This window comes from Vulpes vulpes, chromosome 13 (genome assembly GCF_048418805.1).
Source record: "Vulpes vulpes isolate BD-2025 chromosome 13, VulVul3, whole genome shotgun sequence".
In the NCBI taxonomy this organism is placed as follows: domain Eukaryota; kingdom Metazoa; phylum Chordata; class Mammalia; order Carnivora; family Canidae; genus Vulpes; species Vulpes vulpes.
The window spans coordinates 133918445-133945354 of NC_132792.1; the positions used below are offsets into that span (position 1 = coordinate 133918445).

Consider the following 26910-nt stretch of genomic DNA (forward strand, 5'->3'; position numbering starts at 1 on the left):
GAATGTTTTAGGACAGTGTTTTCTAATTTATCTGACAATAAAAGTCATCCATTAAGTACAGATTTCCCAGTCCTTCTCCTAAGGATTCTGATTCTGAGTATCTAGGGTGGGTTTAGGAAGCTATATACCTTTACAAAGGATTCTATTATAAGGAAAATTTGGGAAATTGAGATTTAGGAGAAATTGCAATTGATCAAAGAGGAGTGAAAAACCCAAAGAACTCCTTTTGCAAGTAAGAGATACATAGAAGTGCAGCTAGCTAGGTACCTTTTGCACCTTTCACAAATTGAACCTACACTGACAACATTGCAATGTAAAAAAGAAATTAATAAAATTAATAAAAAGGAAATTATTTCAAAATATTCTGTCCATCTATTAAGGTTTTTTTTCCACAACCATGAGTCTTTGACTAAATGGTAAATCTATTTTATTGTAATTGTGCAAATAAATACATCACATTACATTTTTAGCCTAGGGGCACCAGGGTGGTTCAGCCGGTTAAGTGTCTACAGTATGCTTAGGGCATGATCCCAGGGCTGGGATTGAGCCCTGCTTGGGGCTCCCTGCTGAGTGGGGAATCTGTGTCTCCCTCTGCCCACCCCTTACTCTCTCTCTCTTCTCTCTTTCACATGCTCTCTCTTTCAAATAACAAAATCTTTGAACTTTTTTTTTGTTTTTTGTTTGTTTTTGCCTATAACTAGGTTCTGAAAAAAAGGCAAAATTAAAAATATGTAATGTTTAGGAGTGCTTGGCTGGTTCAGTTGGTGGAACATCTGACTCTTGATCTTGGGGTTGTGAGTTCAAGCCCCACATTCGGTGTAGGGGTTACTTTAAAAAACACGTAATATTTAAAATTAACCAAAATTATCTTAAAGAATGTAAAGTTTAAATTCTACTTATAGTGATCATAAATATCTTTCTCCATCCCTATTCTTCAAAATAAGCAGTTTTCCTTTCAAACCCTTTAAATTTTCCCATTGTATCTTTGGGGATGGGACTATAACTAGTGAAAATCCTAACAAAGTCCAACTAAGGCCGAATGTTTCTAAACACTTGAAAGAAGTCATGCTTTAATATCCCATCTCGGGCAGCCTGGGTGCCTCAGAGGTTTAGCGCTTGCCTTCGGCCCAGGGCATGATCCTGGAGACCCTGGATCGAGTCCCATATCGGGCTCTTTGCATGGAGCCTGCTTGTGTCTCTCTGCCTCTCTCTCTGTGTCTCTCATGAATAAATAAAATCTTAAAAAAAGAATCCCATCTCACATATTATATAATGAGGATTGTATTGCTCACTCGTAGACTTGGGGTTTTTTGGTCTGTCTTAGTTTTAAATGAAAGAATGCACATAAAAGCTCTACTTCTGTGTAGAAGATGCTCAAGACATTTAAATATCCCATTTCATGAATCATCACCAACTTCGTCATGATCAACCTCACAGTTACACTTGATTGAATGGCTCCTTTGTGCCAAGAATAATGCCAAATGTTGTGGAGGATACAGAGGTGAAATAAGATACACTTCTCATCCCTCCAGGGAAGACACACTAACTGCAGTGCAAGTAAGAAGGTAGTAATCTGCGCTCTGAAAGTTCACAAAGTGGAGGGCTTGCAGGGGGTTGTACAATGGGAAAAGACTTCATGGAGAAAGTGGTTTCAGAGCTCACCTACAAGAAGTTTCTATATTCCATATTCTCAACAGTTCCTCAACTTTCCCTAGAAGCATGACTGTTACCCTTCCTTAATTATCTGGTGATATGAAATGATTCATGTTTAATGCTCTCCTAAGGAATGGACTTTCCCAATGAGTTTCATTAAATTGAGTGAATTTGGTGTAAGGAATTGAGAGGTGCACGGTGGAAGGAAACAGTGAAGTTTCTCGCATACCAGTTTCCCTGAATATCGATGCATGCAAATCCTTTAACAGCTTCCAGACTGACACACTTTAATATTACATGATCTCCCTGTGCAATACGAAGTGGGAAAATTAATCCATATAATGATTTTCACAATTCAGGCCTCCAAATAGGATAATGAGTGAATAACAGATAAAGTAAGTGTTCTTCAATTATCCATAATTGCTTCAATTTATAGAAGCATTAGAAAGATGGTTTTAAAATAGATGCAAATCACAGGGAAGAAGAACATGTCAGGGAAGGTAAAGATTACATTATAAACAGTGACTAGGTGGTTGTGAAGGCAGGGCAGCAAAGAGAGTTCTAGAAACACGTTCAGATCCTCGGAAACAAGTAATCCCTAGCAAAGTGTCCATTTGCCCCACACCTCTACATTTTATTATTTTCTCGCATTCTCTTTGGATTTTCAAGTCTTGCGACTGAATAGAACAATTAGAAAATGGACACATCATAGCAGACTGTCTTCTTTGTTCCATATATTCAGGATAGAAGAATGGAAAGGAAAAAGATTAAAATATTTAAAATAACTTATTTTGCTACAAATAACCAACATTATCATAAAACATCTGATTTTTTTTTTAAGAGTTCAAAGTTCCATATGCATGGGAGAATCGGACAGTTCCACCAAAGTTAGGAATTTATTTATTTATTTATTTATTTATTTATTTATTTATTCCCCACTGCTCTCCTCTAATTTCTCCCTGTTCTCCAAAATCCCACTGCTTTCCCTTCCTACAGTCAATTGTTATACCATTTTCCTCCATGCCTTAAATTGCATGTGTTGTTATTCTTTGCCTTGGCTTTTTCAAGCTTTAGGCAATACTGATTTGCTTTCTGCCATAGAAGCTGAGGATTTTGCTCTTTTTCCTGTTTCCTGACCTATAACACCTTCTGACCGTTCCAGCCCTCTGATGTCGTTATGTCATAATTTTGGTTACATTAATTTTTATCGTAACTGAGATCATGTAAACACTATTCACAGATGAATTTGTCTTGCATAACTCTGTTTTCTAAATTGGTTTTGTTTTATTTTTTTTAAAGATTGCATTTACTTATTTGACACAGAGAGAGAGAGAGAGTGCACAAGCAGGTGGAGCAGTAGGCAGATGGAGAGGGAGAAGCTGGCTTCCTCCCGAGCAGGGAGCCCCATGTGGGTCTCGATCCCAGGCTCCTGGGATCATGACTGAGACGAAGGCAGACACTTATTCAACTGAGCCACACAGCACTCCTTGTTTTAGTTTTCTAAATAATTTTCGCTAATCAGCTATCTTTTCACAATTGCCTAAATTTCCCCCACAAGTCTCTCAGATGAAGTCTTCCTGCAGAGGTCTGTCCGAGTGCTTTCTGATCTTGAATCCTCAGTGGCTGCCTCTTACTCAGGATACTCTGCAGCCGTGCTGGGTTCTTCCTTCACTATTACCCTGAGGAATCCTCCTTGCTTTTTCCTCTGGATTGGATTTCATGTTTCCTATATCAAGTGTCTTCTTTTTTGTTTTCCCATCTTGTTTAGCAGAGTAAAATCTCCTGTCATGAGAAATGATGCACAGTAGGTAAACTTCTTGAGATGTTTCCTGTCTCGAAATGGCTTTATTCCCCTGAAGTTGATTGATGGCTTAGTTGAGCATAGACTTCTTGGATGGAAATGACCTTCCAATCTTAGTATTTTGAAGACAATGCTCCCACTGCCTTTCAACTTTCTGTGTAAAGGTAGGGAAGTCCTAAACTATTGATTCTTGAATCTTTGGGCATGGATCTGTTTTTCTCACCTATCTTTAAAAGGTCTGTGATCTTCTCTTTGCATCCAATAGTCTCGAACTTCACAATGATGTGCCTCAGTGTTGATCGATCATTTTTTAAAAGACTTTATTTATGCAAGAGCATGAGCAAGGGGTAGAGTCAGGGGAAAAAGGAGAAGCAGGCTCCCCGCTGAGCATGGAGCTGGAACTGGGGCTTGATCCCAGGATCTCAGAGTCACCACCTGAGCCGAAGTCATCTGCTTAACTGACTGAGCCACCTAGGCAACTCAGCACTATCATTTTTATCCAGTGTGCTGGGCACTTAGACTAGGGCACTTTGAATTCGAAAACTTAACCCTAGAAAAATGTCTTAAAGTTGTTTGTGTCTTTGCTCTTCTTCTATTATAGCTATTCTGGATCTCCTTCATTAGTCCTTTGTCTTTTTGCCTACTTTCCAGACAATTTCTTCAATTTTATCTTCCAATTTTCCTCTTGAGTTTTTTTTTATTTCTGTTTTCACATCTTTACTTTATAAAAGATCTTTTTTGTTGTTGTTTTTGACAGGTTCCTTTTGTATAGTATCCTGTTACTGTTTTATCGTGGCAATGTCTGGCAATGTTAGAATTTCTTTTTTTAAGTTTTCTTCTCTGCATAGTCTTTTTCTTCTACTCTGATGTTTTGTTTGTTTTAGATGTCAGAGCATTTTCTTTTTGGCTGGTAATTAGTTGTCTATTCCTTTTAATAGTGGAGCATTAAAAGTTTATTTGATATTCTGAGCACAAGCTGGGCTTGACTATGACCTTTCCATGGGGTGAATTGGTTGAGAACACTCATGTCTCAGTATCTTTTAGGTCTTCCCTTATAGGATAATCACATTCTCCAAAGAAGACTCTTCCAATCTTCTGCCTAGAGAGAGAGAGAGAGAGAGAGAGAGAGAGAGAGAGAGACTGGCTGTCAGTACAGGAAAACAGCTAGGGTTTCAGAATCAAGTATGTGTTCATTCTACCCTCAAATTGCTATTATACAATTTTTAACAATATTAAAAATTTGAAGGTATACTGCTATAACCACCTGTATTCCCTCCACCTAGATTTGACAATGGTTAACAGTTGGCCACATTTGTTCTTACTCTCCTCTTCTCCTGAACCTTTGAAGGTAAGATGCCATTATCATGACACTTTACTTTTAATATTTCAGCATAAATTTCCTCAAATAAGGACATTTTCTACATAACCACAATGGATTATATCTAATAAAAAATAGGGGTACTCAGGTGGCTCAGTCAGTTAAGCGGCTGCCTTCAGGTCAGGGTGTGATCTGGAAGTCCTGGGCTTGAACCCCACATCGAGCTCCCTTCTTGACAGAGTCTGCTTCTCCCTCTCCTTCTACGTACTCTCTCCCTCTCTCTGTCAAATAAATAAATAAAAATCTTAAAAAAATAACAATAATTTATCACTTAATGGTCAGTCCTTATTCAAATATCCCCAACTATATACTCTTATCTACTGATTTTATTCGATTAATAAATACCTACTGATTTATTTGATGGTATTTCTACCTTAAATTATGCTAGGTGTTACCAAATCCAGGGAATCAATCCTCTCCTGATAATAAATTCAGTCTTTTGCTAGAGGTAGGAGATGAGTAGTCATCTAGACATGTAGAATAGAGGAAGGTCTCTATTTCTTCATTTGCAACTTCTGCCCCACTATCACCACCACCAAACACGCTTACCTTTAACCTCCCTTCCAGTAGTACTTGGTGTCATTTCCTGAATGAGCTGTTTGGGGATTCTGTATCACAATCTGGGTCATTTTTTTTTTTTTTTTGCCATTTCCTACTACTAAATTAAGATTTAGTTTTCTCATATCTGCTGTGTTAAGGAGCTATGTTAAATTATATTATTTATTTTTCAAAACAGAACACATTCGACAGTAAAATTCTCCTCCTACTTGTCTCTCTCTCTCTCTCAAATAAATAATCTTAAAAAAAAAAAAAGGGGAGTAAAAGTTGATACTATTATTAATTATGCCAGGACTATTAGTAGGGGTAAACCAGGATAGTCCTTGGAAGATGAGCGAATGGTTACTGTGGGAAGTCATTTCCTACGATTCTGCTTTGCAACATCAAAGCTTTGTTCTTCTGTTCCCTTCATCTGCTCACCCCATTCTTGTGGCTTTATTTGCAAACCAACCAGCCAACCCTTTCCTGTTGTTTTATGGGGTTTTGCAAGTAAAAGTAATGGTATACATTCACATGCATTATCTCTATCCAAATTAATTATCCTGAACTCACTTTGATCACTTTGTAACCTGAAATAGCTTCTCCTCACATCTCTGTGAAAATCCTAGTCATCTGTTAAGTTCTACGTCAAATCTGCCTTCTTGAAATCTTGCCTGATAATTTCCTAAAAAAAAAAAAAAAGGAACTTTCTTTTCCTCTAAAATCTTGTGAAGCTCACAGTTTATATTATACAAACATGCACGCATGTACAACACACATTTATATCACTGAAACAAGAGTACCTGAAAAATACTTCCTCTTACTGTGAAACACTGTGATATTTTTAAAATTATTATCTTTTGCTTTTTAAAAATTACTGATGGACTCCCAAAACATTGATTTCTTTACTCTGTAATGAATTGTGACCCAGGATTTAAAAGCAATTGCCCTGGAGGCACATGAGTGGCTCAGTTGGTTAAGTGGCTGATCCTGGATTTTGGCCCAGTTAATGAGCTCAAGGTCCCTAGGATTGAGCCCCAGAGGGGGCTCTGTGTTCAGCAGGGAGTCTGCTTGAGGACTCTCTCTCTCTCTCTTCCTCTGCCTCTCCCACCTCCCCCCACCTTGCCATTCTCTCTTGCTCTCCCAAATAAATGAACACATCTTTTAAGAAATATTGCCCTAGTGCAGTGTTTCTTAACCTGTGATCCATGTATACAACTCACTGTAGGAACTTTTGTCCTAACTCCTTTTAACCCTTTGAACCATCTGATATCTTTGAGCCTCAACAGTTCCTCTTAAAGATACATAGTATCTCAGCATTGAAAAAGGCAGATAATATTTTGATTAATTAAAAATATGTCAAGGCTTGCCTGTCAAGTATCACCAACTTAAACTGGACAAATATTTTTTTTTTCTCTGAGGCTTCTTGAATATGATTTACATATGAAAAAAGACAAAGGAGATGGCCAGAGGGGTTGGCTCCTTTTCTGAGATCTGCAGATTCTTTCTCCCTGTCAGCAGAGTATCTGATCTTTATCAGGGCAGAGACTTGAGCTGTCCAGAGTTTCTGGACAACAGTTAGGAATGAAGAACTCATGTTTATCAGGCAGTTTAGTCCTTGTGACCTCCAGAATAATCCTAGGATTTGCAGTGCACACGAGTTATCATGTGTGTGATCAGTGATTTATAGGTTTTATTGAGTTGGGAGATCCTCTTACAGGAGTTTCCTCACGCTTTGTACTTTTGACTTTTCAGGCCAGATAATTTTTTGTCTTGTGCATTGTAAGATGTAGCATCCCTGGTTTCTACCAACTAGATATGGCATTTCCTCAACTGTAACAACCAGAAATGTCTCCAAATGTTGCCATTATTTTCCCCAAGGAGAAAAATTATTCCTGGTTGAGAACCACTGTGGTTCTAGATAGTAGTTACTTAGCCCATGTCTCAAAGATTTTCTACAGTCTTTCTTGCCATTCTTTGGCATATGTTGTTATACTTTAAATATGGTCGCATTTATCTGTGCTAAATATATTTTGTAATTCAAACTAATTTTTTGTTATATTTGCCTATTGAGTTATAACATACTTTTCCCCCTGATATTTAACAACCATGTAGAAAAAACATCCAGTTTTTCAAAGGTCAACTCCATGGAACTTCTCTTATTCTCACTATCTGACATCTTAAAACAAGGAAGAACTAGCACAAATAGAAAGTCAGGTGAAGAAGCTAATTTATGGGGAAGATGAGTTCTATTTTATTCAGGGAAAATTTGAAGTGATAGTAGAATATCTAAATGCTATGTCCCGCAACAAACTTGAAGAGAGGTTGGGCTATAGACCTGGGAGTCAACAGCATAGTTATGAACTAAAATTATGAAGTCCCCAAGAGAAAAATGAAAAAGCTCAGAGGACTGAAGACTAAATCTTAACATGAAACTATAGAAATTAAGCTAGCAGAAAGAAAAAAGGATATTTATTGACTGAAATAATGAAAGCTAACGACTGAATGGTGAATGGTAACCCTACCACAGGGGTATCAATAAAGCCAAATTATAGGAAAAAGGAAGAAAGAAGGAAGGAACTAAAGAAAAAAGAAAGAGAGAGAGAAAGAAAGAAAGATTCTGTCTACCAGAAGAGTATTGCAAGGACTTGTGGAGTAGCAGTGGGTGGGTTTGTGGTTTGGAGTGGAAAAGGGAATAGATAAGGTGCCTGGTGACTTGCCAGCCTTGAGATAAGGATGTATTCTAATCAGACTTCCTTGGTGGTAATCTACTGAGGATCACCTGGGGAGCATCTGTTCCCTATCCTGAATAAAGTAATTCCTAGAATGAAAGGAGAGAGTGCTCAACATGGTAAAGAATGTCAAATAATCCATCTTTCTATTGTTCCTACCTTCTTTTCAACTTTCATATCAACCATTTACTTCTGCTCTTGAGTGAGATAAAGGCTTGCCTACTGCAAGGATAAAGAGAGATGAAAGGATAATTCATTGTTTTATACTAAGAGTGGTATCAGTAGATCATTGGAACTCTTACCTAATTATTGCCAGAAAAATTAGTTTCCACATCATCATTTATAGAATTTAAAAAATATATCCAGTTGACTTACATCAAGATTCTTAGAATGGGTCAAATCATTTATGTCCCTGGGAATGCAATTACCAACCAATTCGACTTAAAAGGTTCATAAGGAAATTTTGTCTGAAATTTAAGCATTTTACTAAGGTGTTTTATTTTTTTTTCCCTGCGGCCACACGTGCAGTACCTGATGCTTGCTCTAATAATATCTGCTTCATTTTTTTACACTAAACATTATGCCGTGTTCCACAGCACAGACACCTTAGAGCCTCTCTATTCCCCCATTTGTCTGGCTGCTTTCTGGGGAAGAGAGTTCTGGGTCTCCCGACAGTCAAGACAAATAAAGGAAACCAGAGTTTTATTTTATATTTCTTATCTAATGAAAGAAGCATCGCTCAGTAGAGACTAACTTCCTCTTAGTGTCAGTCTGAAACGAATACATCAGCAGAGACAGATGAAGGAACTCATTAGGCCAGAAGCCAAATCTCTCCTCTGAGCAGAAGCTAACGCCTCTGCCTCTATAACTCTGCTTTCTTTCTTTTTTTTTTTTTTTTTTAATTTTTATTTATTTATGATAGTCACAGAGAGACAGAGAGAGAGGCAGAGACATAGGCAGAGGGAGAAGCAGGCCCCACGCACCGGGAGCCCGACGTGGGATTCGATCCCGGGTCTCCAGGATCGCGCCCTGGGCCAAAGGCAAGCGCCAAACCACTGCGCCACCCAGGGATCCCCATAACTCTGCTTTCTAACAGAGCTACAAGAGGGGATTGGGAAGAAAAGTGGTCAAGCATTTTGGAGTTTCAAGCAGAAACCGATTCCAAAAGATCTTGAGGGACCGCAGTGGCATAAAAATCCAGGGTGGGCATACTGCCTGCCGGTTACTAAAGTTTAAGAACCAGGCACTTTGTTGCTCTGCACAGTAGCACAAGAGGCGTGTGTTACGTGACCTCCTTCCCCCCTTTTGGTGAACTCCAGGACCCGAGGCTTCGTCACCGAGAGCCCAAGCGTTCCCGGCCGGGCCCCGAGGCGGTGCAGCCGAAGCTCCCATCCAACAGAATGCAGACCAGCTCCGCCGACCCCAGCGCGGGAATCTGGGGCGCTGAAGGTCTCCCCGACGCGGAGGAGATGCGAGGGACTTTCCGCTCCAACCAATCAGGTGAGAGGAAATCTTGGCGCACCCCTCTCCACCTACCAATCAGCACCTACCTCCATGGGCCGGGCCCATCGGCACCGGAAAAACACCTTTTAAATTTTTTTAGTTACAGCTTTTTTCCCCCCACCGTCATTCTAGGCCTTCCATCCCACGAACTGTGCTCAAAAGAGGAAAGCTGAGTAAAACAATTCCAAAGCTGTTCATTCTGGCGAGGAGACGCGGAACTCCACACCTCTCCATCAAAACTGTGATTCTGGGAGGGATAAAGGAAAAGGAGCGTTCCAGAGGACAAACTACAACTCCCAAGAGGCCTTGCGCGGACTCGGCTGGCCCCGGGCGAGGGGGCGGGCCCTTGCAAAGGCGACCGCTGAGGGTCATGTGGCTCCTCTCCGACCTCCCGAACGTGAGCCCCCGCCCCGGGGAACTCTGAGGTGGGCGGGGCGGCGGCCACAGCGGCTCTCGCGCTTTGTGTCCTCCCCGCACCTCCCGTTCCTCCGCCCGAGACGTCGGAGGGGGCGTGGCCCGCGCGGAGGCTGGTGGGGGCGCGAGCGCCGCGGGACGTGGGTGACGCGTCTTCTTCCAGCTCAGCGGTGTGTGAGGTGGCGCGGCCCCGCCGGCGATTGGTTGTTGGGAGGCTAGTACGCAGCGGCCGTTGGTCGCCGGCAGCACGGAGGGAGAGCCGGGGCGGGCGGGGGGGATATGGGGCGGCAGTGGCGGCGGCGGCGGCTGGAGGAGGCGGGCGCGGACGAGCCGGCGGCTGCGGCAGTCCCAGGAGACCTCCTGTGAAGCGCCGCTGTGGGCGCCGCCGTGGGCCCCGCGGGGAGGGCGGCCAGTACGCGAGCCGCTGAGGAGCCGCTCCCCCAGCGCCGCAGCCCTTAGGACTCTCGGTCCCATCCTCTCGCTCCTGCTCCGGCTCCTCCATCTTGGCCTCGGCAGTGGCGGCTGCCGGGAGGATGTGCCGCCTTCTGGCGGGGGGAAGAAGGAGGAGAAGATGAAGAAGTACCGTCGGGCCTTGGCCCTGGTCTCCTGCCTGTCTCTGTGCTCCCTCGTCTGGTGAGTCGCCGCGACGAGGCGGGAGTTTCCTGAGAGGGGACACCCCAGGTCACACCCCCAGATCATCTTGGCTCTTGGGGTGCGGGTCTCCCAGGCCTGCCGGGGCGACACACCGATTATTACGTCGCGGCTCTCCGGCTGCCGGGCCCGGCTGCGCTCTGTACGATTTTCAGGGTGTGTTTTGGGATTTTCTAAGTGGGAGGGAAAGGGGCCTGAGCCGAAGGGGCCACCCGAGTGCCTTTGTACTCAGTTACGCTGCCCCTCGGAGACGGCGGGATGTTTGGGTAGTTCTCAGATAAATGCAAGGTAAGTCCCTGGTTTCCTGCCAGCCGCTCGCTCTCCTAGTGTGACGAGGGTGGAAAGAGTGTCGGGTGCGAGTGTTCCCGACGTGCGATTTTAAAAACGTGATTGTCACGAGGGTGAGAGAGTAATGTACAAGCAGGAGTTCTTGGCCATTTCTTAGTGTCTTTGGTCTCGCGCACCCTTGGGGCTGCTCCTCTTGGAAACTTTGGGGTGGGGGGGGCGTTATGAAGCACGTTTCCAAGGGGTAGCTGATGGAAAGCCGTTGGTTTAGTAGAGTGTGTTAGGTGTAGGGTGTACAGTAGGTTCTGGTGGTGTGGCTTGGATAATGTCCCTGGTAATGGGAGGATAAGTCCTGGATTTTGAAGGCGAGAAGAGTGCTCCCTGCGTCCCTATATCTGTGTCTACCTTGTGGGGTGTACTTTACACATTTTAGTACATTCAATCTTCCCAACAGCACCATTAGGTAAGTATTATCGCTAACCTTATTTTTCATTTGTTCCTAAAGCTTATGGAGTGTCTGTTGCTCCCTGGCACATTTGGGTGTCTCTGAGGCACAGAGACCTTGTCGGTAAAAGGATTGCTGTCATTATACTCGGAAAAGCCATTTTCAACCCCCGCCCCCCTTAGAGAATTTGTTTAGAGATGTGTGACGTTTGCTGACTGAAAAGATGCTTTGGTTAGAGCGATCACACTAGATTAAAGTCTAGTTAAACGAAGTCTCTCGTTTATTTCTGGAAAACACCAACAATATGTTCATGTTCTTGGTGCCTAACCGATTCCAAAGATACTGAAGTTGTAGAGTTCCTCACAGAAAGTAGTAAATGAGAGGAAAAGGAAGCACTTCCCTGGCTGAGGAATTTTGAATGGAAGATGGACAGAAGTTTTAGAGAACAAGATGTTTGGCTTTTTTACTTTAATTACAAACCCTTTTAAAGGACTGCTGTCATTCCTCCCTTTCTGCTTTTTAGTATCATGTTAGGTACCAAGAAGTGCGTGCAGAGGAGTCGACTCATCCCATTTTAAATTTAAATTTGTAGGTGAGATACCAAAACCTTGTGCTCATATCCACTTGTTCCTGAGGAGGGCTTGGTAATTTACAGGATATATGTAATTTATTTCCTCCTTTCCTTGATCCTGCCCAACTTAAGATCATGTTATTCTTCACCAGCACTTTCTGAAATGGCTCATAGGGCAAAGAGGTTATACTTTTCATTCAAGTTTAGAATGATTTTTTTTTTTTTTGATTGAAACATATTTGACATTGTGTAAATGTCATTGTGGCATTTCATAAATTTAAGATGTACAACATGTTGACTTGCTATATTTATATATTATAGTATGATTGCTATTGTAGTGATAGTTATCACTTTTTTCGTGTCACATTATCATTTCTTTTTTGGTGGTTGGAATAATTAAAACCTAGTCTCATAATAAATTTAATAATTTGCTTGCAATATCATTATATGCATTATACTCTATAGCATATCTCCAGGACTTAGTTATCAGTTGCAAATTTGTACCCTTAAACATTTTTTTTTCCCAGTTTTAAGTAGATGGTGGAGATGAAACCAGGCATTACAATGTGCTTTCTGAAATCATTTTTGGATTTAAATTAACCATGCTTCTATTACTTTGTGTAACTTCTGGCTCTCTTTTGCTTAGGCCCAACTTCATATGGCTTCTCATTAGCAAAAGTGAGAAGATCACAACCTGTTAGAGAAAAAAATCAGCCTAGTATTGAAAGTAGTAGTCAGAAAGTTCTGTAAAGTTTGTTGACTTTCACAGTGAAGAATGGATGTTGAGGGTTACTTAAAGGAGTGAAAAGTTTATGAAACTTTAGCTAAAGAAACAATTGTTTTAATATATTTTGAGATTGGTTTGGACTACCAAATTTAGGGACATTTTAATTATTCTTTACTGATGCTGTTAAAGGACATTGAAAAGAGGGTATTTAGGCTTGAGATATTCTTGGAAGGGTAATGATGAGATTGGAGAAGAGGAGTGGTACGTGATACTGACTGGCAAGAGGGTATATTATGTCTTTGAGACTCTCTTCCTTGGGGAAATTGAAATTACTGCACTGATCCAACCAGAGGTCTAATTCTTGTTATGGTTTGCTCTAATGTCATTTTCCAGTATCTCCATTCTCCCTTTACCATTAATGGTTATGTTCAGCCATTGTAGGGTTAGACAGATGTTTACAGAAAAGTAGTTAAGCTCATTTTAGTAGCCATTTTTGTCTTTGTCATTCATAAATTGTCCCCCATTTTTGATCCATTTCTTTTTAAAGCTATATCATTTTGCAATTTATGAATGCTGTGCTTTCCTATTACAGTTCTCTAGTTTCTAAAATTCTCCTTACCAATATTACTGAATTTTTTAACCCCCTTTTCTATACTCTCACACTTTATATATCTTGATTTTGTCTTCCCTCTCCTTTTGTCTTTTCAGCCTAGAGTCCTAACCTTAGACTCTTTCACACAAAATCTATCCTTCCATCTTATTAGTCATTCTGGTTGCTATTTTTTACTTTTGCATATATTATATGATTCTTTATTAAGTAGTACAGAATATTTTAGACATAAATGTACTGTAACTGCAGTACAGAGTAATATTGATTAGAATTGACACCTATCTCTGTGTCTACCTTGTGTTGTGTACTTTACACATTTTAGTACATTCAATCTTCCCAACAGCACTAGGAGGTAAGTTGTTAACCTTATTTTTCATTTTATAGTGAAGGAAGTAGGCAAATTAAATAATATAGTGAGGTTAAACAGCTATTAAGTTTAGGAGGCTGGATTTGAATCCACGCAGCCTTGTTCGTGGCAGAGGATCCTGACTTGTCAAAGGTGAGAAGGCCTGTCTTCTAAATAGGGCTCCATCACTTTGTAGATCTACACATCCTTACGCGTAGTATGTAATTTCTTTGAACCTTAATTCTTATATTCTAAAAGTAGGAAAACTAATTGATTCACACTTCACTGAGTTGTTAGGAGGATGAAATGAGATAATACATATAACAGGTCTTTACAAAATAGTAAGGGTATATCATTTGTATATTTCATCATAAAATTATTCAACAAAGATTTTTCTTTTTTTTTTAAGATTTTATTTATTTATTCATGGGAGACAGAGAGAGAGAGAGAGAGAGAGAGAGAGAGAGAGGGAGAGACACAGGCAGAGGAGAAGCAGGCCCCATGCAGGGAGCCCGACGTGGGGCCTGAGTCTCTAGGATCACACCCTGGGCCGAAGGTGGTGCTAAACCGCTGAGCCACCCAGGCTGCCCAACAAAGACTTTTCTTATGCTTATTATGTACCATATGTTGTTATGGGAATTGGAAACCTGAAAACAGGGAGACCAACTTATCCTGGTTTTTGGTCAGTGAAAGTCCCAGGTCCTGGGAATCCCCTGTGTTATTTCTTAGTGCTGCTTTAACAAGTTGCCAAAAATTTAGTGGCTTAAAGCAGCATACATATAGTATCTTATAGTTCTGGGGTCAGAAGTCTTAAATAAGTCTTAACTGGCCTAAAGTCAGAGTGTCAACAGAGCTGATTCCTTCTTGAGTCTCTGAGGTAAAGAATCTTTTTTGACCTTCAGCTTCGAGGGCTTCCTGTGGTCTGTGACGCCTTCCTCACATCATTCCCACCTCTAGTTTAAGGCCTCACATCTGCTATATAACTGATCCTCCTGCCTCGTTTTTATAAGCACTTTTGTGATTACATTTGGCCCATCAAGACTATCCAGGATTATATCCCCATCTCAAAATCCTTAATTTAATCACATCTGCAAAGACTGTTTTAATACATGAGGTAACACATTGAGGGATTAGGACTCCCAACATCCCTGGGAAGCATCATGCAGCCTAATACACTGCCTTCAGTCCTGCAAACTGGAAAGATTGACCATCAGCTTAAAGAGGACAAAGATTTGATTTGTGCTTTAAGCAGTGCATATTCAAACTTTTTTGAATGTGTCCACCCTCAGTCAGTAAAACCATGTCCATGCACCTTTAATATTTCCTTGTTTATGTTATGTGCATGTGCCAATATAATGAATGATGTATAGTACACTAATAAGTTACATGAACTCAGTATTTTAAAAAGATGAGAAAAACAGTCTGATCCTTTATATTAATAGTACTTTTTTGCTCTCAAGCAATAATTTCTGGTGAGAGCTTTGTGATTGACTAAATTATTTTACATCATGATGTGATTAAAGAATAGCTTGTATTAGTTAGGAGTCTTAGCCCTGCAATTTTCTTGTTGATTTGTGCTTGTGTAGCTATTATCTTTGTAGTCTTTGCAGGAATTTTTTTGAAGCTACTTCTCCATGTTGTGAGAATCAGTTTAGTTAAAATTAAATAGTATAATCCCTAAGTCTACTTAACTGGGCACACATAAATGTCAGTGCCTCACAATGTGCTGGAAGTAATCCCCCCCCCCCCCCCGTTAGTGGAGCTTCCACATTTTCCCTCAGGTTTCTGACTAGTCCCTAGGATTATTGATGTGTGATTAGCTGACCTTCAGAACAAGTATAAATTCTTAAATTAGACTTAGTAAAGCTTAATTAATTAAAAAAAACTTTTGTAGAGCCCATTTTATGTTTATAGCAAAATTGAGTGGAAGTTACGGAGATTTCCCATACACTCTGTCCCCATCCTTGTATAGCCCCTTCATTAATCAACATCCCTTATCAGAGTGGCTTATTTTAAGACTAAAAAAAAAAAAAAAACTATTCTTCTTGGACCCAATAGGATCATCTTGGAGAAGCTTATATTTAGAGCTAATGAGAAAAACCTGACAGTTCAACAATTCTCATACATTTGACAATATAATAAATACAAAAATTATTTACAAAGGTCTTTAGGAACACCAAGGGTAGAATTTGTATTCTAGATATGGTTCTATCACTAGTTCTATGTCCTTGGATGAGTTATTTCTAAGTCTCAGTACTCATCTGTATAAATGGTTTGCAGGATGGATAGCTCAAGATGGGAGAACTTTGTTTCAGGTAGAGGCAAGATTCCTAGAGTTTACGTGGGGGAGAGATTGGAAAGGGAAGCTAGAGCCAGGTTTTGAAGGGACTTGATAATTGTGCAGATGAACTCTGATTTTAACCTGAGAGGATGAGCCAGGGCGGTAGTTTAAGCAAGAGCGTGAAGTCAGATGGATCTTTTAGATCACTCTGGGGATAGAGTGGATTGGAAGGGACAGACTGACTGGGAGGCTGTCCTTTGGAGGATGGGAGCCCTAAGCGGCAGTCACACTGGAGAGACTTGATAGATAACCTAAATCAGTGTGGTCTGTTTTGTTTGCTTTTTTGTCCTTGGTACTATTTTTTTCTGAGTATGTCATCTATTTTCATTGACCTCAGAGGTAATAATTTCTTGGCTTGTTATTTTATTTCCAGATCTCTTATGTTGCCTTTTCTATGATAATATTGCTGGCTTCTTGCTCATTTGTCTCTATGCATAAATGAGCAGAAATTTGAGAAACAAGAAAAATAATATAAGCAGTTTTATTGTTTTTTTTTTTTTTAAGATTTTATTTATTTATTCATGAAAGAGACAAAGAGAAAGAGGCAGAGAGGCAGAGACACAGGCATAGGGAGAAGCAGGCTCCATGCAGGGAGCCCGACGTGGGACTTGATCCCAGGTATCCAGGATCAGGCCCCGGGTGGAAGGCAGCGCTAAACCGCTGAGCCTCCCGGGCTACCTCAGTTTTATTGTTGTTGTTTTTTTAAGATTTTATTTATTTATTCATGAGACAGAGAAAGAGGCAGAGAGAGGCAGAGACACAGGCACAGGGAGAAGCAGGCTCCATGCAGGGAGCCCGACGTGGGACTTGATCCCAGGTTTCTGGGGTCACGCCCTGGGCCGAAGGCAGGGCCAAACCGCTGAGCCACCCCGGCTGCTCAGTTTTATTGTTTTTAAGGTAATAATTGGAAATATCTTTGAAAATCCCAACTCTTTTTTTGTCTGGAGAAATTATTTTCTTTATTGTGTTTCTGTAACTTTTTTTAAGACCATAAATCTCTTTTCTGGATAAATTAATAAATATTCAAAATAAATGATAAAGTAATTCCTCTTCTTTAAATCATTTGATGACTTTTTTTTTTTTTTCTATAGTCTTTGTTGTCCTGGGCATATAGTTTTCAGCATGGTGACTTTAGGTAATGATATTGTATTGTATATCTGAAAGTTGCTAAGAGTAAATCTTAAAAGTTATCACAAGAAAAAAAAAATAGCTGTGGTAATGAATGTACTTTGTGTTGAACATACCACAGTATATACAAATATTGAATTATTATTGTATACACTGAAACAAACATAATATATGCCAGTTGTATCTCAGTTGTTTTTTTTGTTTTTGTTTTTGTTTTTGATTTAAAAACAAGTTCTTGTGGAACTTGATGTGAAAAACTTTGGGAAGAAAAGTTTATCTTTGCCCCGGGATATACATTCCAAAGAAAGTCTCTGGTACTTAAAAGAGGTGTTGAGTTATTAAAAACAATGTTAGATCTTTTCAGACAAGTTCGATGAAGCCACATTGCTTAAATAGGAAAAGGTCTGTGAAAGAAGGTGTGACAGGGAGGTACAACATCTTTGTGTAAAGCTCCAACACTTGTGTTCAATTAAAAAAAAGGCAGATAACTCACAATATCCTTTGAATTATTTTTAAAAGAGCTGGTTGTGTTTTGTAATAACTTCTTTAGATTATTAAACATTTGAGGGTATATCAGAATGGATGCAGGTAGTTAGATTGGCTGGCAATGAAAAAAGCAAAAGATACACCTAACATACCTTTGGACATCTGTTATTTCATTTTTCCATTGTTTGTCAACTCCTAAATTATTCTTTCACTTTTTCCCAACCGTCTGAATAGAGAAATAGGTCAATATGTATATCTAACATTCTAGTCCTTGTAATAAAAGGGAAGAGAAAAATTTATAAAAAATTTAAGTGCTTTATTCTGTCAAGCCATCTTCAAGTAGAAACATATGTATGAAATACTTTGTTTAGTTTATACATAAGTGGAATTCTTTATTTGAAACATAATGTGTACATGTTGCAGATTGTACTCTAGTGCCAATTATGTGTTATTTGTTTTGCTTTTCAAGGCCGTATTTTAAAGTAGTTTCAAAAAATTGTACACGTTGCAAAGAAATGAAAAATTATTTTCGAGTACTTACAGTATAAGAATGTTAATCCCTTGGGATAAACTTATTTCATAAGTGCAGATTTTTTTTAAAAAGAAAGTTTGATTTTATTTTAGGACTTTGTAAAGAATCACTAGTTAAAATTCTTTTATATTTTATGTAGAAGTAACACCTAGCTTTGTTAGAAAATGTTTTGTGACCTATAGGTACTAAGTGAATTTTCTGTTTCTTGTTATAGAATATTTGTTTTTTTTTTTGTTTTTTTTTTTTGTTATAGAATATTTGTAATCTAACAGGAGAAAATATGTAAAGTGCTTAAAATAATGCCTTGCTCATAGTAAGCACTAAGAGTTCTTATTATTTATTCCCTCTGGGTGCTTTGGTATAATTAGGAGGGCAGAGATGGCAATGTTGAGAAATAGGAATCCATAAATTCATTCAAAATGTTATTTAGTTACTAACAATGTATTTGTTGTGGTGGGAAGCAGGAGACTTGAGCTCTGCCCTTGGGAATATACAATCCGGTGGTGGAAATATATGTACATACTAGTGTAGTGAAAAGAGCATAAAACTAACTCAGAGTTTGGTTGTAATCCTTTTTTTTTTTTTTTTTGCATTATTAATATTGAGCCCTTATTGGGCGCTTCTTTCTATTCTAAGTGTTTCATGTCCACTGTTTACAACTTTTTTGAGATAGCCACACCATTTTTAAAATTTATTTATTTTTATTTTATTTTTTAGCCACACCATTTTAAAGATGAAAAAAGAGGCATAAAAATTAACTTGCCCGAGTTCACACAGCTAGTAAGCAATAAACCTAAGTAGGCTGAGTCTGAGTCTGTGTTTTGTTTTTATTTTTTATTTAAATTCAATTTAGTTAACATATGGTGTATTATTAACTTCAGAGGTAGAATTTAGTGATGCTTCAGTTAGTTGCATATAATACCCAGTGCTAATTAATTACATCAAGTGCTCATCACCTGGTCACCCCATCCTTCCACTCCCCTCCCCTCTAGCAATCCTCCATTTGTTTCCTATAGTTAAGGTCTCTTATGGTTTGCCTCCCTCTCTGTTTTTATCTTATCTTTCCTTCCCTTCACCTATGTTCATCTGTTTTGTTTCTTACATTCCACATATGAGTGAAATCATATGGTATTTGTCTTTGACTTAATTGCTTAGCATAATACTGTCTAGTTCTATCTATGTCATTGCAAATGGCAAGGTTTCATTCTTTTTGATGGCACACTAATATTTCATTATCTATTTATCCATCTGTCTACCTACCTATCTACATCTATTTCACATCTTTATCCATTCATCTGTCAATGGACATCTAGTGAGCTTGTATTTTTATCACTACTCTACTCCACCAGCAATCTGGTAGATAGCCTTAAGCAAGTTTCTTTACCTTTTCTTCCTGTGTCAGTTTTCTTACCTGAAAATGGGCAGACTGGATTGCCTCAACTAGGAATGGACATTAGAATTGTTCACAAAGCTTTAAAAAATACACAGGCCAGGGACACCTGGATGGCTCAGCGGTTAAGCTCTGCTTTCGGCTCAGGACGTGATCCTGGAGTTCAGGGAACAAGTCCCACATCGTGCTCCCTGAGGGGAGCCTACTTCTCCCTCTGCCTATGTCTCTGCCCCTCTCTCTCTCTCTGTGTGTTTCATGAATAAATAAATAAAATCTTTTAAAAAAATAAAATAAAAAATACACATGCCTAGGATTCTTACATTGGGGGTTCTGTCTCAGTAGGTTTGGGATAATCTGTTTATCCCAGTAATTATTACTAGATCAGGTGAATTCTGAGAATTTTTTGTACTTTTAGCATTCTGAGGTCTCTGATTTGAACATTTGTGAACAATACAAAAAACTGAATTGTTCAGTAGGTGCTTAATGAAAATTAGGAAAAATCAGGCCTGGGATTGTCAGGAAACATATGACAAGTTTAAGAAAAAATGATGTGTGGCTTCTTTGGAATGTAGATTTTTCGTGAACTGAAATAAGATCTACTGGTTCTGCTAATATGAATAATGGTCTTTTCCTAATGTGGGGTGTGTGTGTGTGTGTGTGTGTGTGTGTCTATCTATAGTGAGTAGGTAGTACTTAATTGTCAAGAAGAAAGAGAATAAAAGAGATAATGAACTTGATATAAATGGGAGTGATAGCAGACAAGCCTGAGTAGAAACTAAAAGCTATGTTTTGGAAATTGTAATGAGTTTTACAAGCTCACCCAAGGAATTAGACAGTAAAGATCCAGCAAGAGAAGTGGTTACAAGAATGTTATTTTGACATCATTGTGCTAGAAATATTTCAGAAGAGAGAGACTGGGAGGGATGAGTACCCAAAAAAAAAAAAAAAAAAAGGCAATTGGAGTAATTGAAGTTTATCATAACAAGGACTTGGTAGTAAAAATGAAGAGGGTGCATTAAGCAGAGTTTTGAGGAAGTAAATGATCTGGTTTGGTGATAGATTGGCCGTTGACAGCGCAATATAGTAGAAGTAGCGTTGGTTTAGGATTCAGAAGAGAACTTGGTTTTAGTTTGCCTCTAACAGGCTCTTGTTCTTTAGGACTCCCTTTCTGTCATCCATGTCAGTGTTGAGAGATATTTACTGAGGCGTCTATGTGGTACATTCTATGTAGGATTCTTGTGGATAAAACAAAATTAACTGCTTTCGTGGAGTATATTGGTTGAGAGAATAAATGCTAGGATCTAAAGTTATAAATTTGTGCAATAAAGTTCAAAGAGAGAAGAAAAGTTTAATTTTTTATTTTTATTTTTATTTTAAGATTTATTTATTTATTCATTTAGAGAGAGCAAAGAGAGAGGCAGAGACACAGGCAAAGGGAGAAGCAGGCTCCATGCAGGAAGCTCAATGCGGGACTCGATCCCGAGTCTCCAGGATCACACCCCGGGCTGCAGGTGGTGCCAAACCGCTGCACCACCAGGGCCTCCCAAGTTTAATTTTTTAAAAAATATTTTATTCATTTATTCATGAGAGACAGACAGAGAGAGAGAGAGAGAGAGAGAGAGAGGGGCAGGGACACAGGCAGAGGGAGAAGCAGGCTCCATGCAGGGAACCTGATGCGGGACTTGGTCCCAGGACTCTAGGATCACGCCCTGGGCCGAAGGCGGGTGCCAAACCGCTGAGCCACCCAGGGATCCCCTAGTTTTTTTTCTTTTTTTTTTAACTAGGTCAACTGGAAGAATTGGACATGTTCAAAAAGAAATAGAAGAGTTGCAGAGGATTTTGATAGGAGGAGCAGCTGAGATGAGTGGAATAATCCAAGTGGAATGGTCCAAGTGAACATTGTATAGGCACTTAAAAATTCAGACTTCACTGCATTTAAGATTTGGGCTGGAGCTGTCCTCAGAGAGAGGGGATCTTTTGTTTTTGTTTTTTGTTTTTTTTTTAAACATTTTTTTTAATCTTTATTTATTTATGATAGTCACAGAGAGAGAGAGAGAGGCAGAGACACAGGCAGAGGGAGAAGCAGGCTCCATGCACCGGGAGCCCGATGTGGGATTCGATCCCGGGTCTCCAGGATCGCGCCCTAGGCCAAAGGCAGGCGCCAAACCGCTGCGCCACCCAGGGAGAGAGGGGATCTTTTGAAGCAGAACTTTCGCTGAACAAGGAGCTTCTGCAGATACTTAGAATAAAGAAAGGTGCCAAGTAAAGTAAAGCTCTGAAGGGAAAGGAGGAGACTGTTTTGAAAAGAAAGATGGAAAGAGGTTTAAGGTGGTCATTTGAGTGGGCAGCAATATAGAATGTCTCAGATAAGGCTGAAAGGCTTGAAAACTGAGAAAAGGGCCTGTTTTCAAAAGAGGGAAGTAATTGGTAAAAGCTCACAGGAGTGGAAATAGAAGCTATTTGAAGAGCTGGTAGGCATGAGTTCTCATACATTTATTTGGCAGCCAGAGAGAGAAGAGGTTAGAGTAGTCTCACCCTTGTATGCTTCAACCCTTTCTACACAGTGCCACTAGATTTACCTTACTAACACACAACTTTGATTATGTCAGTCTCTTGCTAAAACACCTTTTAGCTCCTGTTTAGGCTCCTGTTTTCCTGAAGAGTAAAAATTTAAACCTCACCTTAAAGGTCTGAAGTCTGGCCCAAACCTACTTTTGTAGCTTTATTTTTCACTGTTAGGTAGGCTTTTTATTATAGCATGATTATTAACATGGTAGTAATTTACTTGGCTACTATCTTTGTAATTTTGAGTTGAAAGTTAAGGTAACGAGGTATTGTGACTTGGGTTTTTAGGCTAAACACAGCTGATGCAGTTTATTGAAATATATCATTATCAAGTAAGTATAGCATATGATTATTTTCAGAGGACAGTTGTATTGGTTGAATTTCTAACAGTATGTTAAAATGTAAAAACAACATATATTGCTTAATAAGTGCTACCCCATGCTGGATCCTTGAAATTATAGGCAAATTTAGTGAAACAATCCTCTAATAGATTTTGATATACGGAATAGTTAAACCTTTGAAATTCAAAGGTTTGATGAGAAGCAAACGCTAGACTACAGAGTTTTCTTTAGCTAAGCTCTATAGAGTTTCATGTGATTTGATTGGGGACTGCTGTGGCAGCCAAATAGAATAAAAGCTGGGATGGGAAAGGAGTACAGTGTGACCTCTTGTGATCAGCATGTAGAGTTAGCAGAGAAGCAACCTTAAAAGAGCCCCCAAGCTGATAATAGATTAAGAAGAATATCTTTTAATACATTGTGATTGAAAGAAAGTAGGGTGTTTATTAACCAGAACCACTGGAGGCCCAGTGATCTTTTGGTCTTTTTTGGTTTTTGATCAAAGTATAATACCCATTTACTACGAGTCTCCTTGTACTTCGTAGAATTTCTGTTGTTTTTCAAATTTCTTGACAATAATGTTTAAAAAACCCCATAATTTTCAGTTGTTTGAAAGTTAAGTTCTACTTTCCCACCTTTATGTTTCATAGGTGTCTTTCCTGGATTGCCTTTGTTTGTGAAGGGGGGAAGTGGGCAGGGAATTAATTTAACCAAACTGCTGTAATTAAATGGCTGGTATTAATTATGTTTCCATACTATGGATTAGATTTGCCCTTGTGTTTAAGAAGCAATTCTTCATTGCCCAGTTCTCTTCTTTCTTTTACCATAAATTCTGTGGTTACTGGGTTCTCTCCTTTTTCTAAGTTCTTATCCAAACTGTTCCAATCCATAGTCAGAGGAAGAGCTCAGGAGATCACTGTGCTGAGAACAGGGCAATAAGTTCTCTGCCCTAGAGTTGCTCAGTGTTGTGTAAGGAACAGAAATATAAACAGTTAATTTCAGTTCAGGGTTGTAATAAATGCTCAGAGATATGCCAAAGGGTTGTGGCCAAGCCACAAATTGTGGAAATCAGGAATGTGTCCTAGTCCCTAACTTGTTCCTTTCCCCAGGAAATGGATAAGAACTTAGTCAAGTTTTGGAGGGTGAGGAGTGGGAGTAGGGCAGAACAGTCTTGGAAGAGGGAGAAGCATGGGCCAGAGACTTAGAAGCATGAGACAGCTTAGTATGTGTTCAGGGAACAACTACAACTAATTATGTATCATTGAAGCATGAAGTAGGAGGCAGGGAGTGGCAGAAAATATGAAGCTGAAGATTTAGGCAATAGAAGAATTTTAGATATTTTAAAATATGCAAGGAAGCTTGAATTTTGTCATGGAGGGTTGATAGAAGGTCCTAAGCAGGAGAACAATAGTCTGACGATTAGTGTTAGGTTCTTGGCAGTGTGAAGGGTTGATTTGCAGAAGTGGTAATATATGAATTAGGGAACTGTTAGGAGGTTGCTCTAAGTAAGAGATGAGGGTTTGAGCTAAGGTAGTTGTAACAAGATGGAGAAATGGATTACAGAAATTTGAGGTAAAATAAACTGGAGATAGTGGAGGGAGGATGAAGGAAAAAGATGTATAGATGCTTTTCAGGTTTCTAACTTGAGGACTGGGTGAATAGCAATATCACATGATGAGATCAAGGATATAGGAAGAAGAGATTTGGAAAAGGAAGATTCTTAAATTCAAGTTTGGATTTAGTTGTTTTGGAGACATCTTGGACCATGAAGGGAGAGAGGTTCAAGTTTTGAATGAGGTTAATTCATTTGCCACATACATAGGGTATCATCGAAAGGTTTTAAGAAATGGACCAGGTAGGAGAACATAATAAGGACTGAAGATAAAAGTAACCATCAGATGAAAACCATGAGATTAGATGAACTCTTCCTAGTAATAAAGTAGAGTATAAAAGGGAAAACTGAAAACAGAACCCTGAAATCACTGGAATTTAAGCTGCTGTAGTCAGCAGAAGCAGCCCATCAAAGGAGACTCAGAAGACTCCGAGAGAGATGAGCAACAGAAGTATGTAATTTGACAAAACAAAGGAGAAGAGGGTTTCAAGTGGAAGCAGTAGTCAAAGGTGCCACATACAGCAGAGAAATCAAAAAAGGTAAATCCTGCTACTACTATACTAATTTTAGTAGTTTAAACAAAGGCAGAAATTAGAATTAAGCAGGCCAAGGGCTCAGTAGAAGGTGAAGAAATTGAGACTACACATATATATACTATATGTGTATAGTATATATTCTATACTCTAGAATTTGATAAGTAAATGAAGGTGGAAAGAACAAAGCTGATAAGTTAACATTTGAGTGCATATTTTATGTCAGACTAATAAGCATAGCACATGCATCATTTTATTTTCCTCATGGTAACTCCATTTTATTTATCATTTATTTTTCTATCTATTTATTTATTGGCATGTGTGCATGAGCTAAGGGGAGGGAAAGAGAGAGAGAATATCAAGCAAGCTCCACACTCAGCACGGAGCTGGACGCCAGGCTCGATCCTACAACACCAAGATCATGACCTGAGCTGAAATCAAGATTTGGAAGCTTAACTGCACCATCTGAGCTCCCCTTAGTAACTCCATTTTAGAATATCAATATTGAGGCACACAGGTTTTGTAATTTACCCAAGAACATACAACTAATAAATGGAGTACATACAACTAATAAATAATAACCCCAAGTAACACTTGGGGATCTTGACTCTAAAGTTCATGTCCTGGTCACTATACTACAAAACTACAAAACTACAAAACAAAACAAAAAATATTTATCTCTGGTTGCCACTATCTAAATCTGAGGTAAACCTTATTTCTCTTTTGTGATAGTTCTTATATTTTTGTTATGCTATAGCTAGCCTTGACTAGTGCCATCATTTCTGGAGTGAACAGATTGGTGTTATTTTCTCACTCTTCATTCATCTGTTGACCAGCGAATATTAAATATGAAATGCGGCGATACAGAAAGATTATAGGCTTTGGAGAGAGAGATACATAGACTTGTAGTCACAAAATGAATGACTTTGGACAAGTTAATTTCTGAGCTGTAGCTTCTTTGTTTGTAAAAATTAGGTTAAGACTTTCATTTAAAAGTCTGAATAAAAAAATAAAAATATGACTTTTTTTTTTCTTGAGACATCAGGTGCTTAGGATTGCATTGCTCATACTCTATGCAGAGTTCTGCCTGGGTCCCCCAAAGTCTCCATTTTATATGCTTATTCTTTTATCTTCAGTTTCACTCTTTTCCCCATTTTAGGCAGTTACCCCAGAGTATATTTGATACCTCTCCAGTCAGCCTTCATGTATTTATTTGATGTGTTTTTTCCAAAATAGTCTTGTTTTGCTTATATGCTTATATAAAATTTTATATAAATGATATAATGCTATTAATCTCCTTCTTTCTACTTCTTTTAATACTTTTATTTTTACTTGTTTTAGTTAGTAGAGTCACCATTAAAATGAATTTTAAGTAGTTAATGATGTGGCAAAGTAGTTAATGATGTGGCAGATATCGTCAGGAAACCCTGATAGTATCATTCATTTATTGAGCACTTTGTGTGTGGCTGCTTCTAAAGAGAGACTGCATGTTAATAACTGCATTTTGGGAGTATTCTGTTCCAGTTGCTTGTCTTTTGCTATCCCAGTACTGTAGTCTAATTAGAATGGTTTTGTAATAAATGTAATTATCTGGCAAGGTGAACCACGTGCCTTTGCTTTCTTTGTTAATTTAGTTATTCTTGAATCACTTTATTCTCATATTTAGAATAGGACCCTTCAGGTATTTTGATAGGAGTTGTATTTGACGAATTGCTATCTTTACGTTGCTGTCACCAGCATCCTATGAATGAACATACTAGGTTTTCGTGTATTTATCTCTTTATTGTACGATTATTAACAGAGTAAAAATTTTGTATATATAAATAGTTGTGTATTATTTTTCTTAGGTTAATTTTGAAATCATTTTATAATTTTTCTTATTGCTAGTAGCTTATTTTCTATTTGGTTATTGCTGGGAGGAAATATAAACTTTTGTTTCTTTAATTTTTAAGTTGAGGTAACTTACATATTGCGAAATGCACGTATATTAACTCTATAGTAGTTGAATCAGTTTCGACAAACACATATATTTGTGTAACCTACCTCCCATCAAGGTATAGAACATTTGTATCACCCCAGAAGTTTTCTCGTGTCCTTTTCTAGTGAATCCCTTGAAGCAACCAGTGATTTGATTTCTATCACTGTGGATTAGTTTTGCTAATTCTGGAACTTCATCTAAGTGGAGTTATACAGTATGTCTTGTGTCTGGTTTCTTTTACTCAGCATGATCTTTCCAAGGTTTATCTGTGTTGTTTCATTAGTGATTTATTTATTGGGAATAGTTAGTACATTTTTTTTAAGATTTATTTATTCATTCATTCATTCATTCATT

General features: G+C 38.8%; 1 protein-coding gene and 1 long non-coding RNA gene across 7 annotated transcripts in view; one reads left to right on the top strand and one right to left on the bottom strand.

Annotated features, from left to right (window-relative positions):
- Positions 1-410: 410 nt before the first annotated feature.
- LOC140594993 (uncharacterized) lies at positions 411-9753 on the bottom strand. Its single transcript, XR_011996343.1, has 2 exons — positions 9652-9753; positions 411-4553 (listed from the first exon to the last, which is right to left on the bottom strand). It is a non-coding gene; the product is annotated as an uncharacterized lncRNA (long non-coding RNA).
- A 541-nt stretch (positions 9754-10294) lies between these two features.
- The window catches only part of SUCO (SUN domain containing ossification factor), an 86402-nt gene continuing 69786 nt past the window's right edge, over positions 10295-26910 (top strand). For all 6 annotated transcript variants that reach the window (XM_072733041.1, XM_072733042.1, XM_072733043.1 and 3 more), the window contains exon 1: positions 10295-10651. In XM_072733041.1, coding sequence (XP_072589142.1) covers positions 10590-10651 — 62 coding nt within the window. In that variant the 5' untranslated portion in view covers positions 10295-10589. The remainder of the gene's footprint in view (positions 10652-26910) is intronic.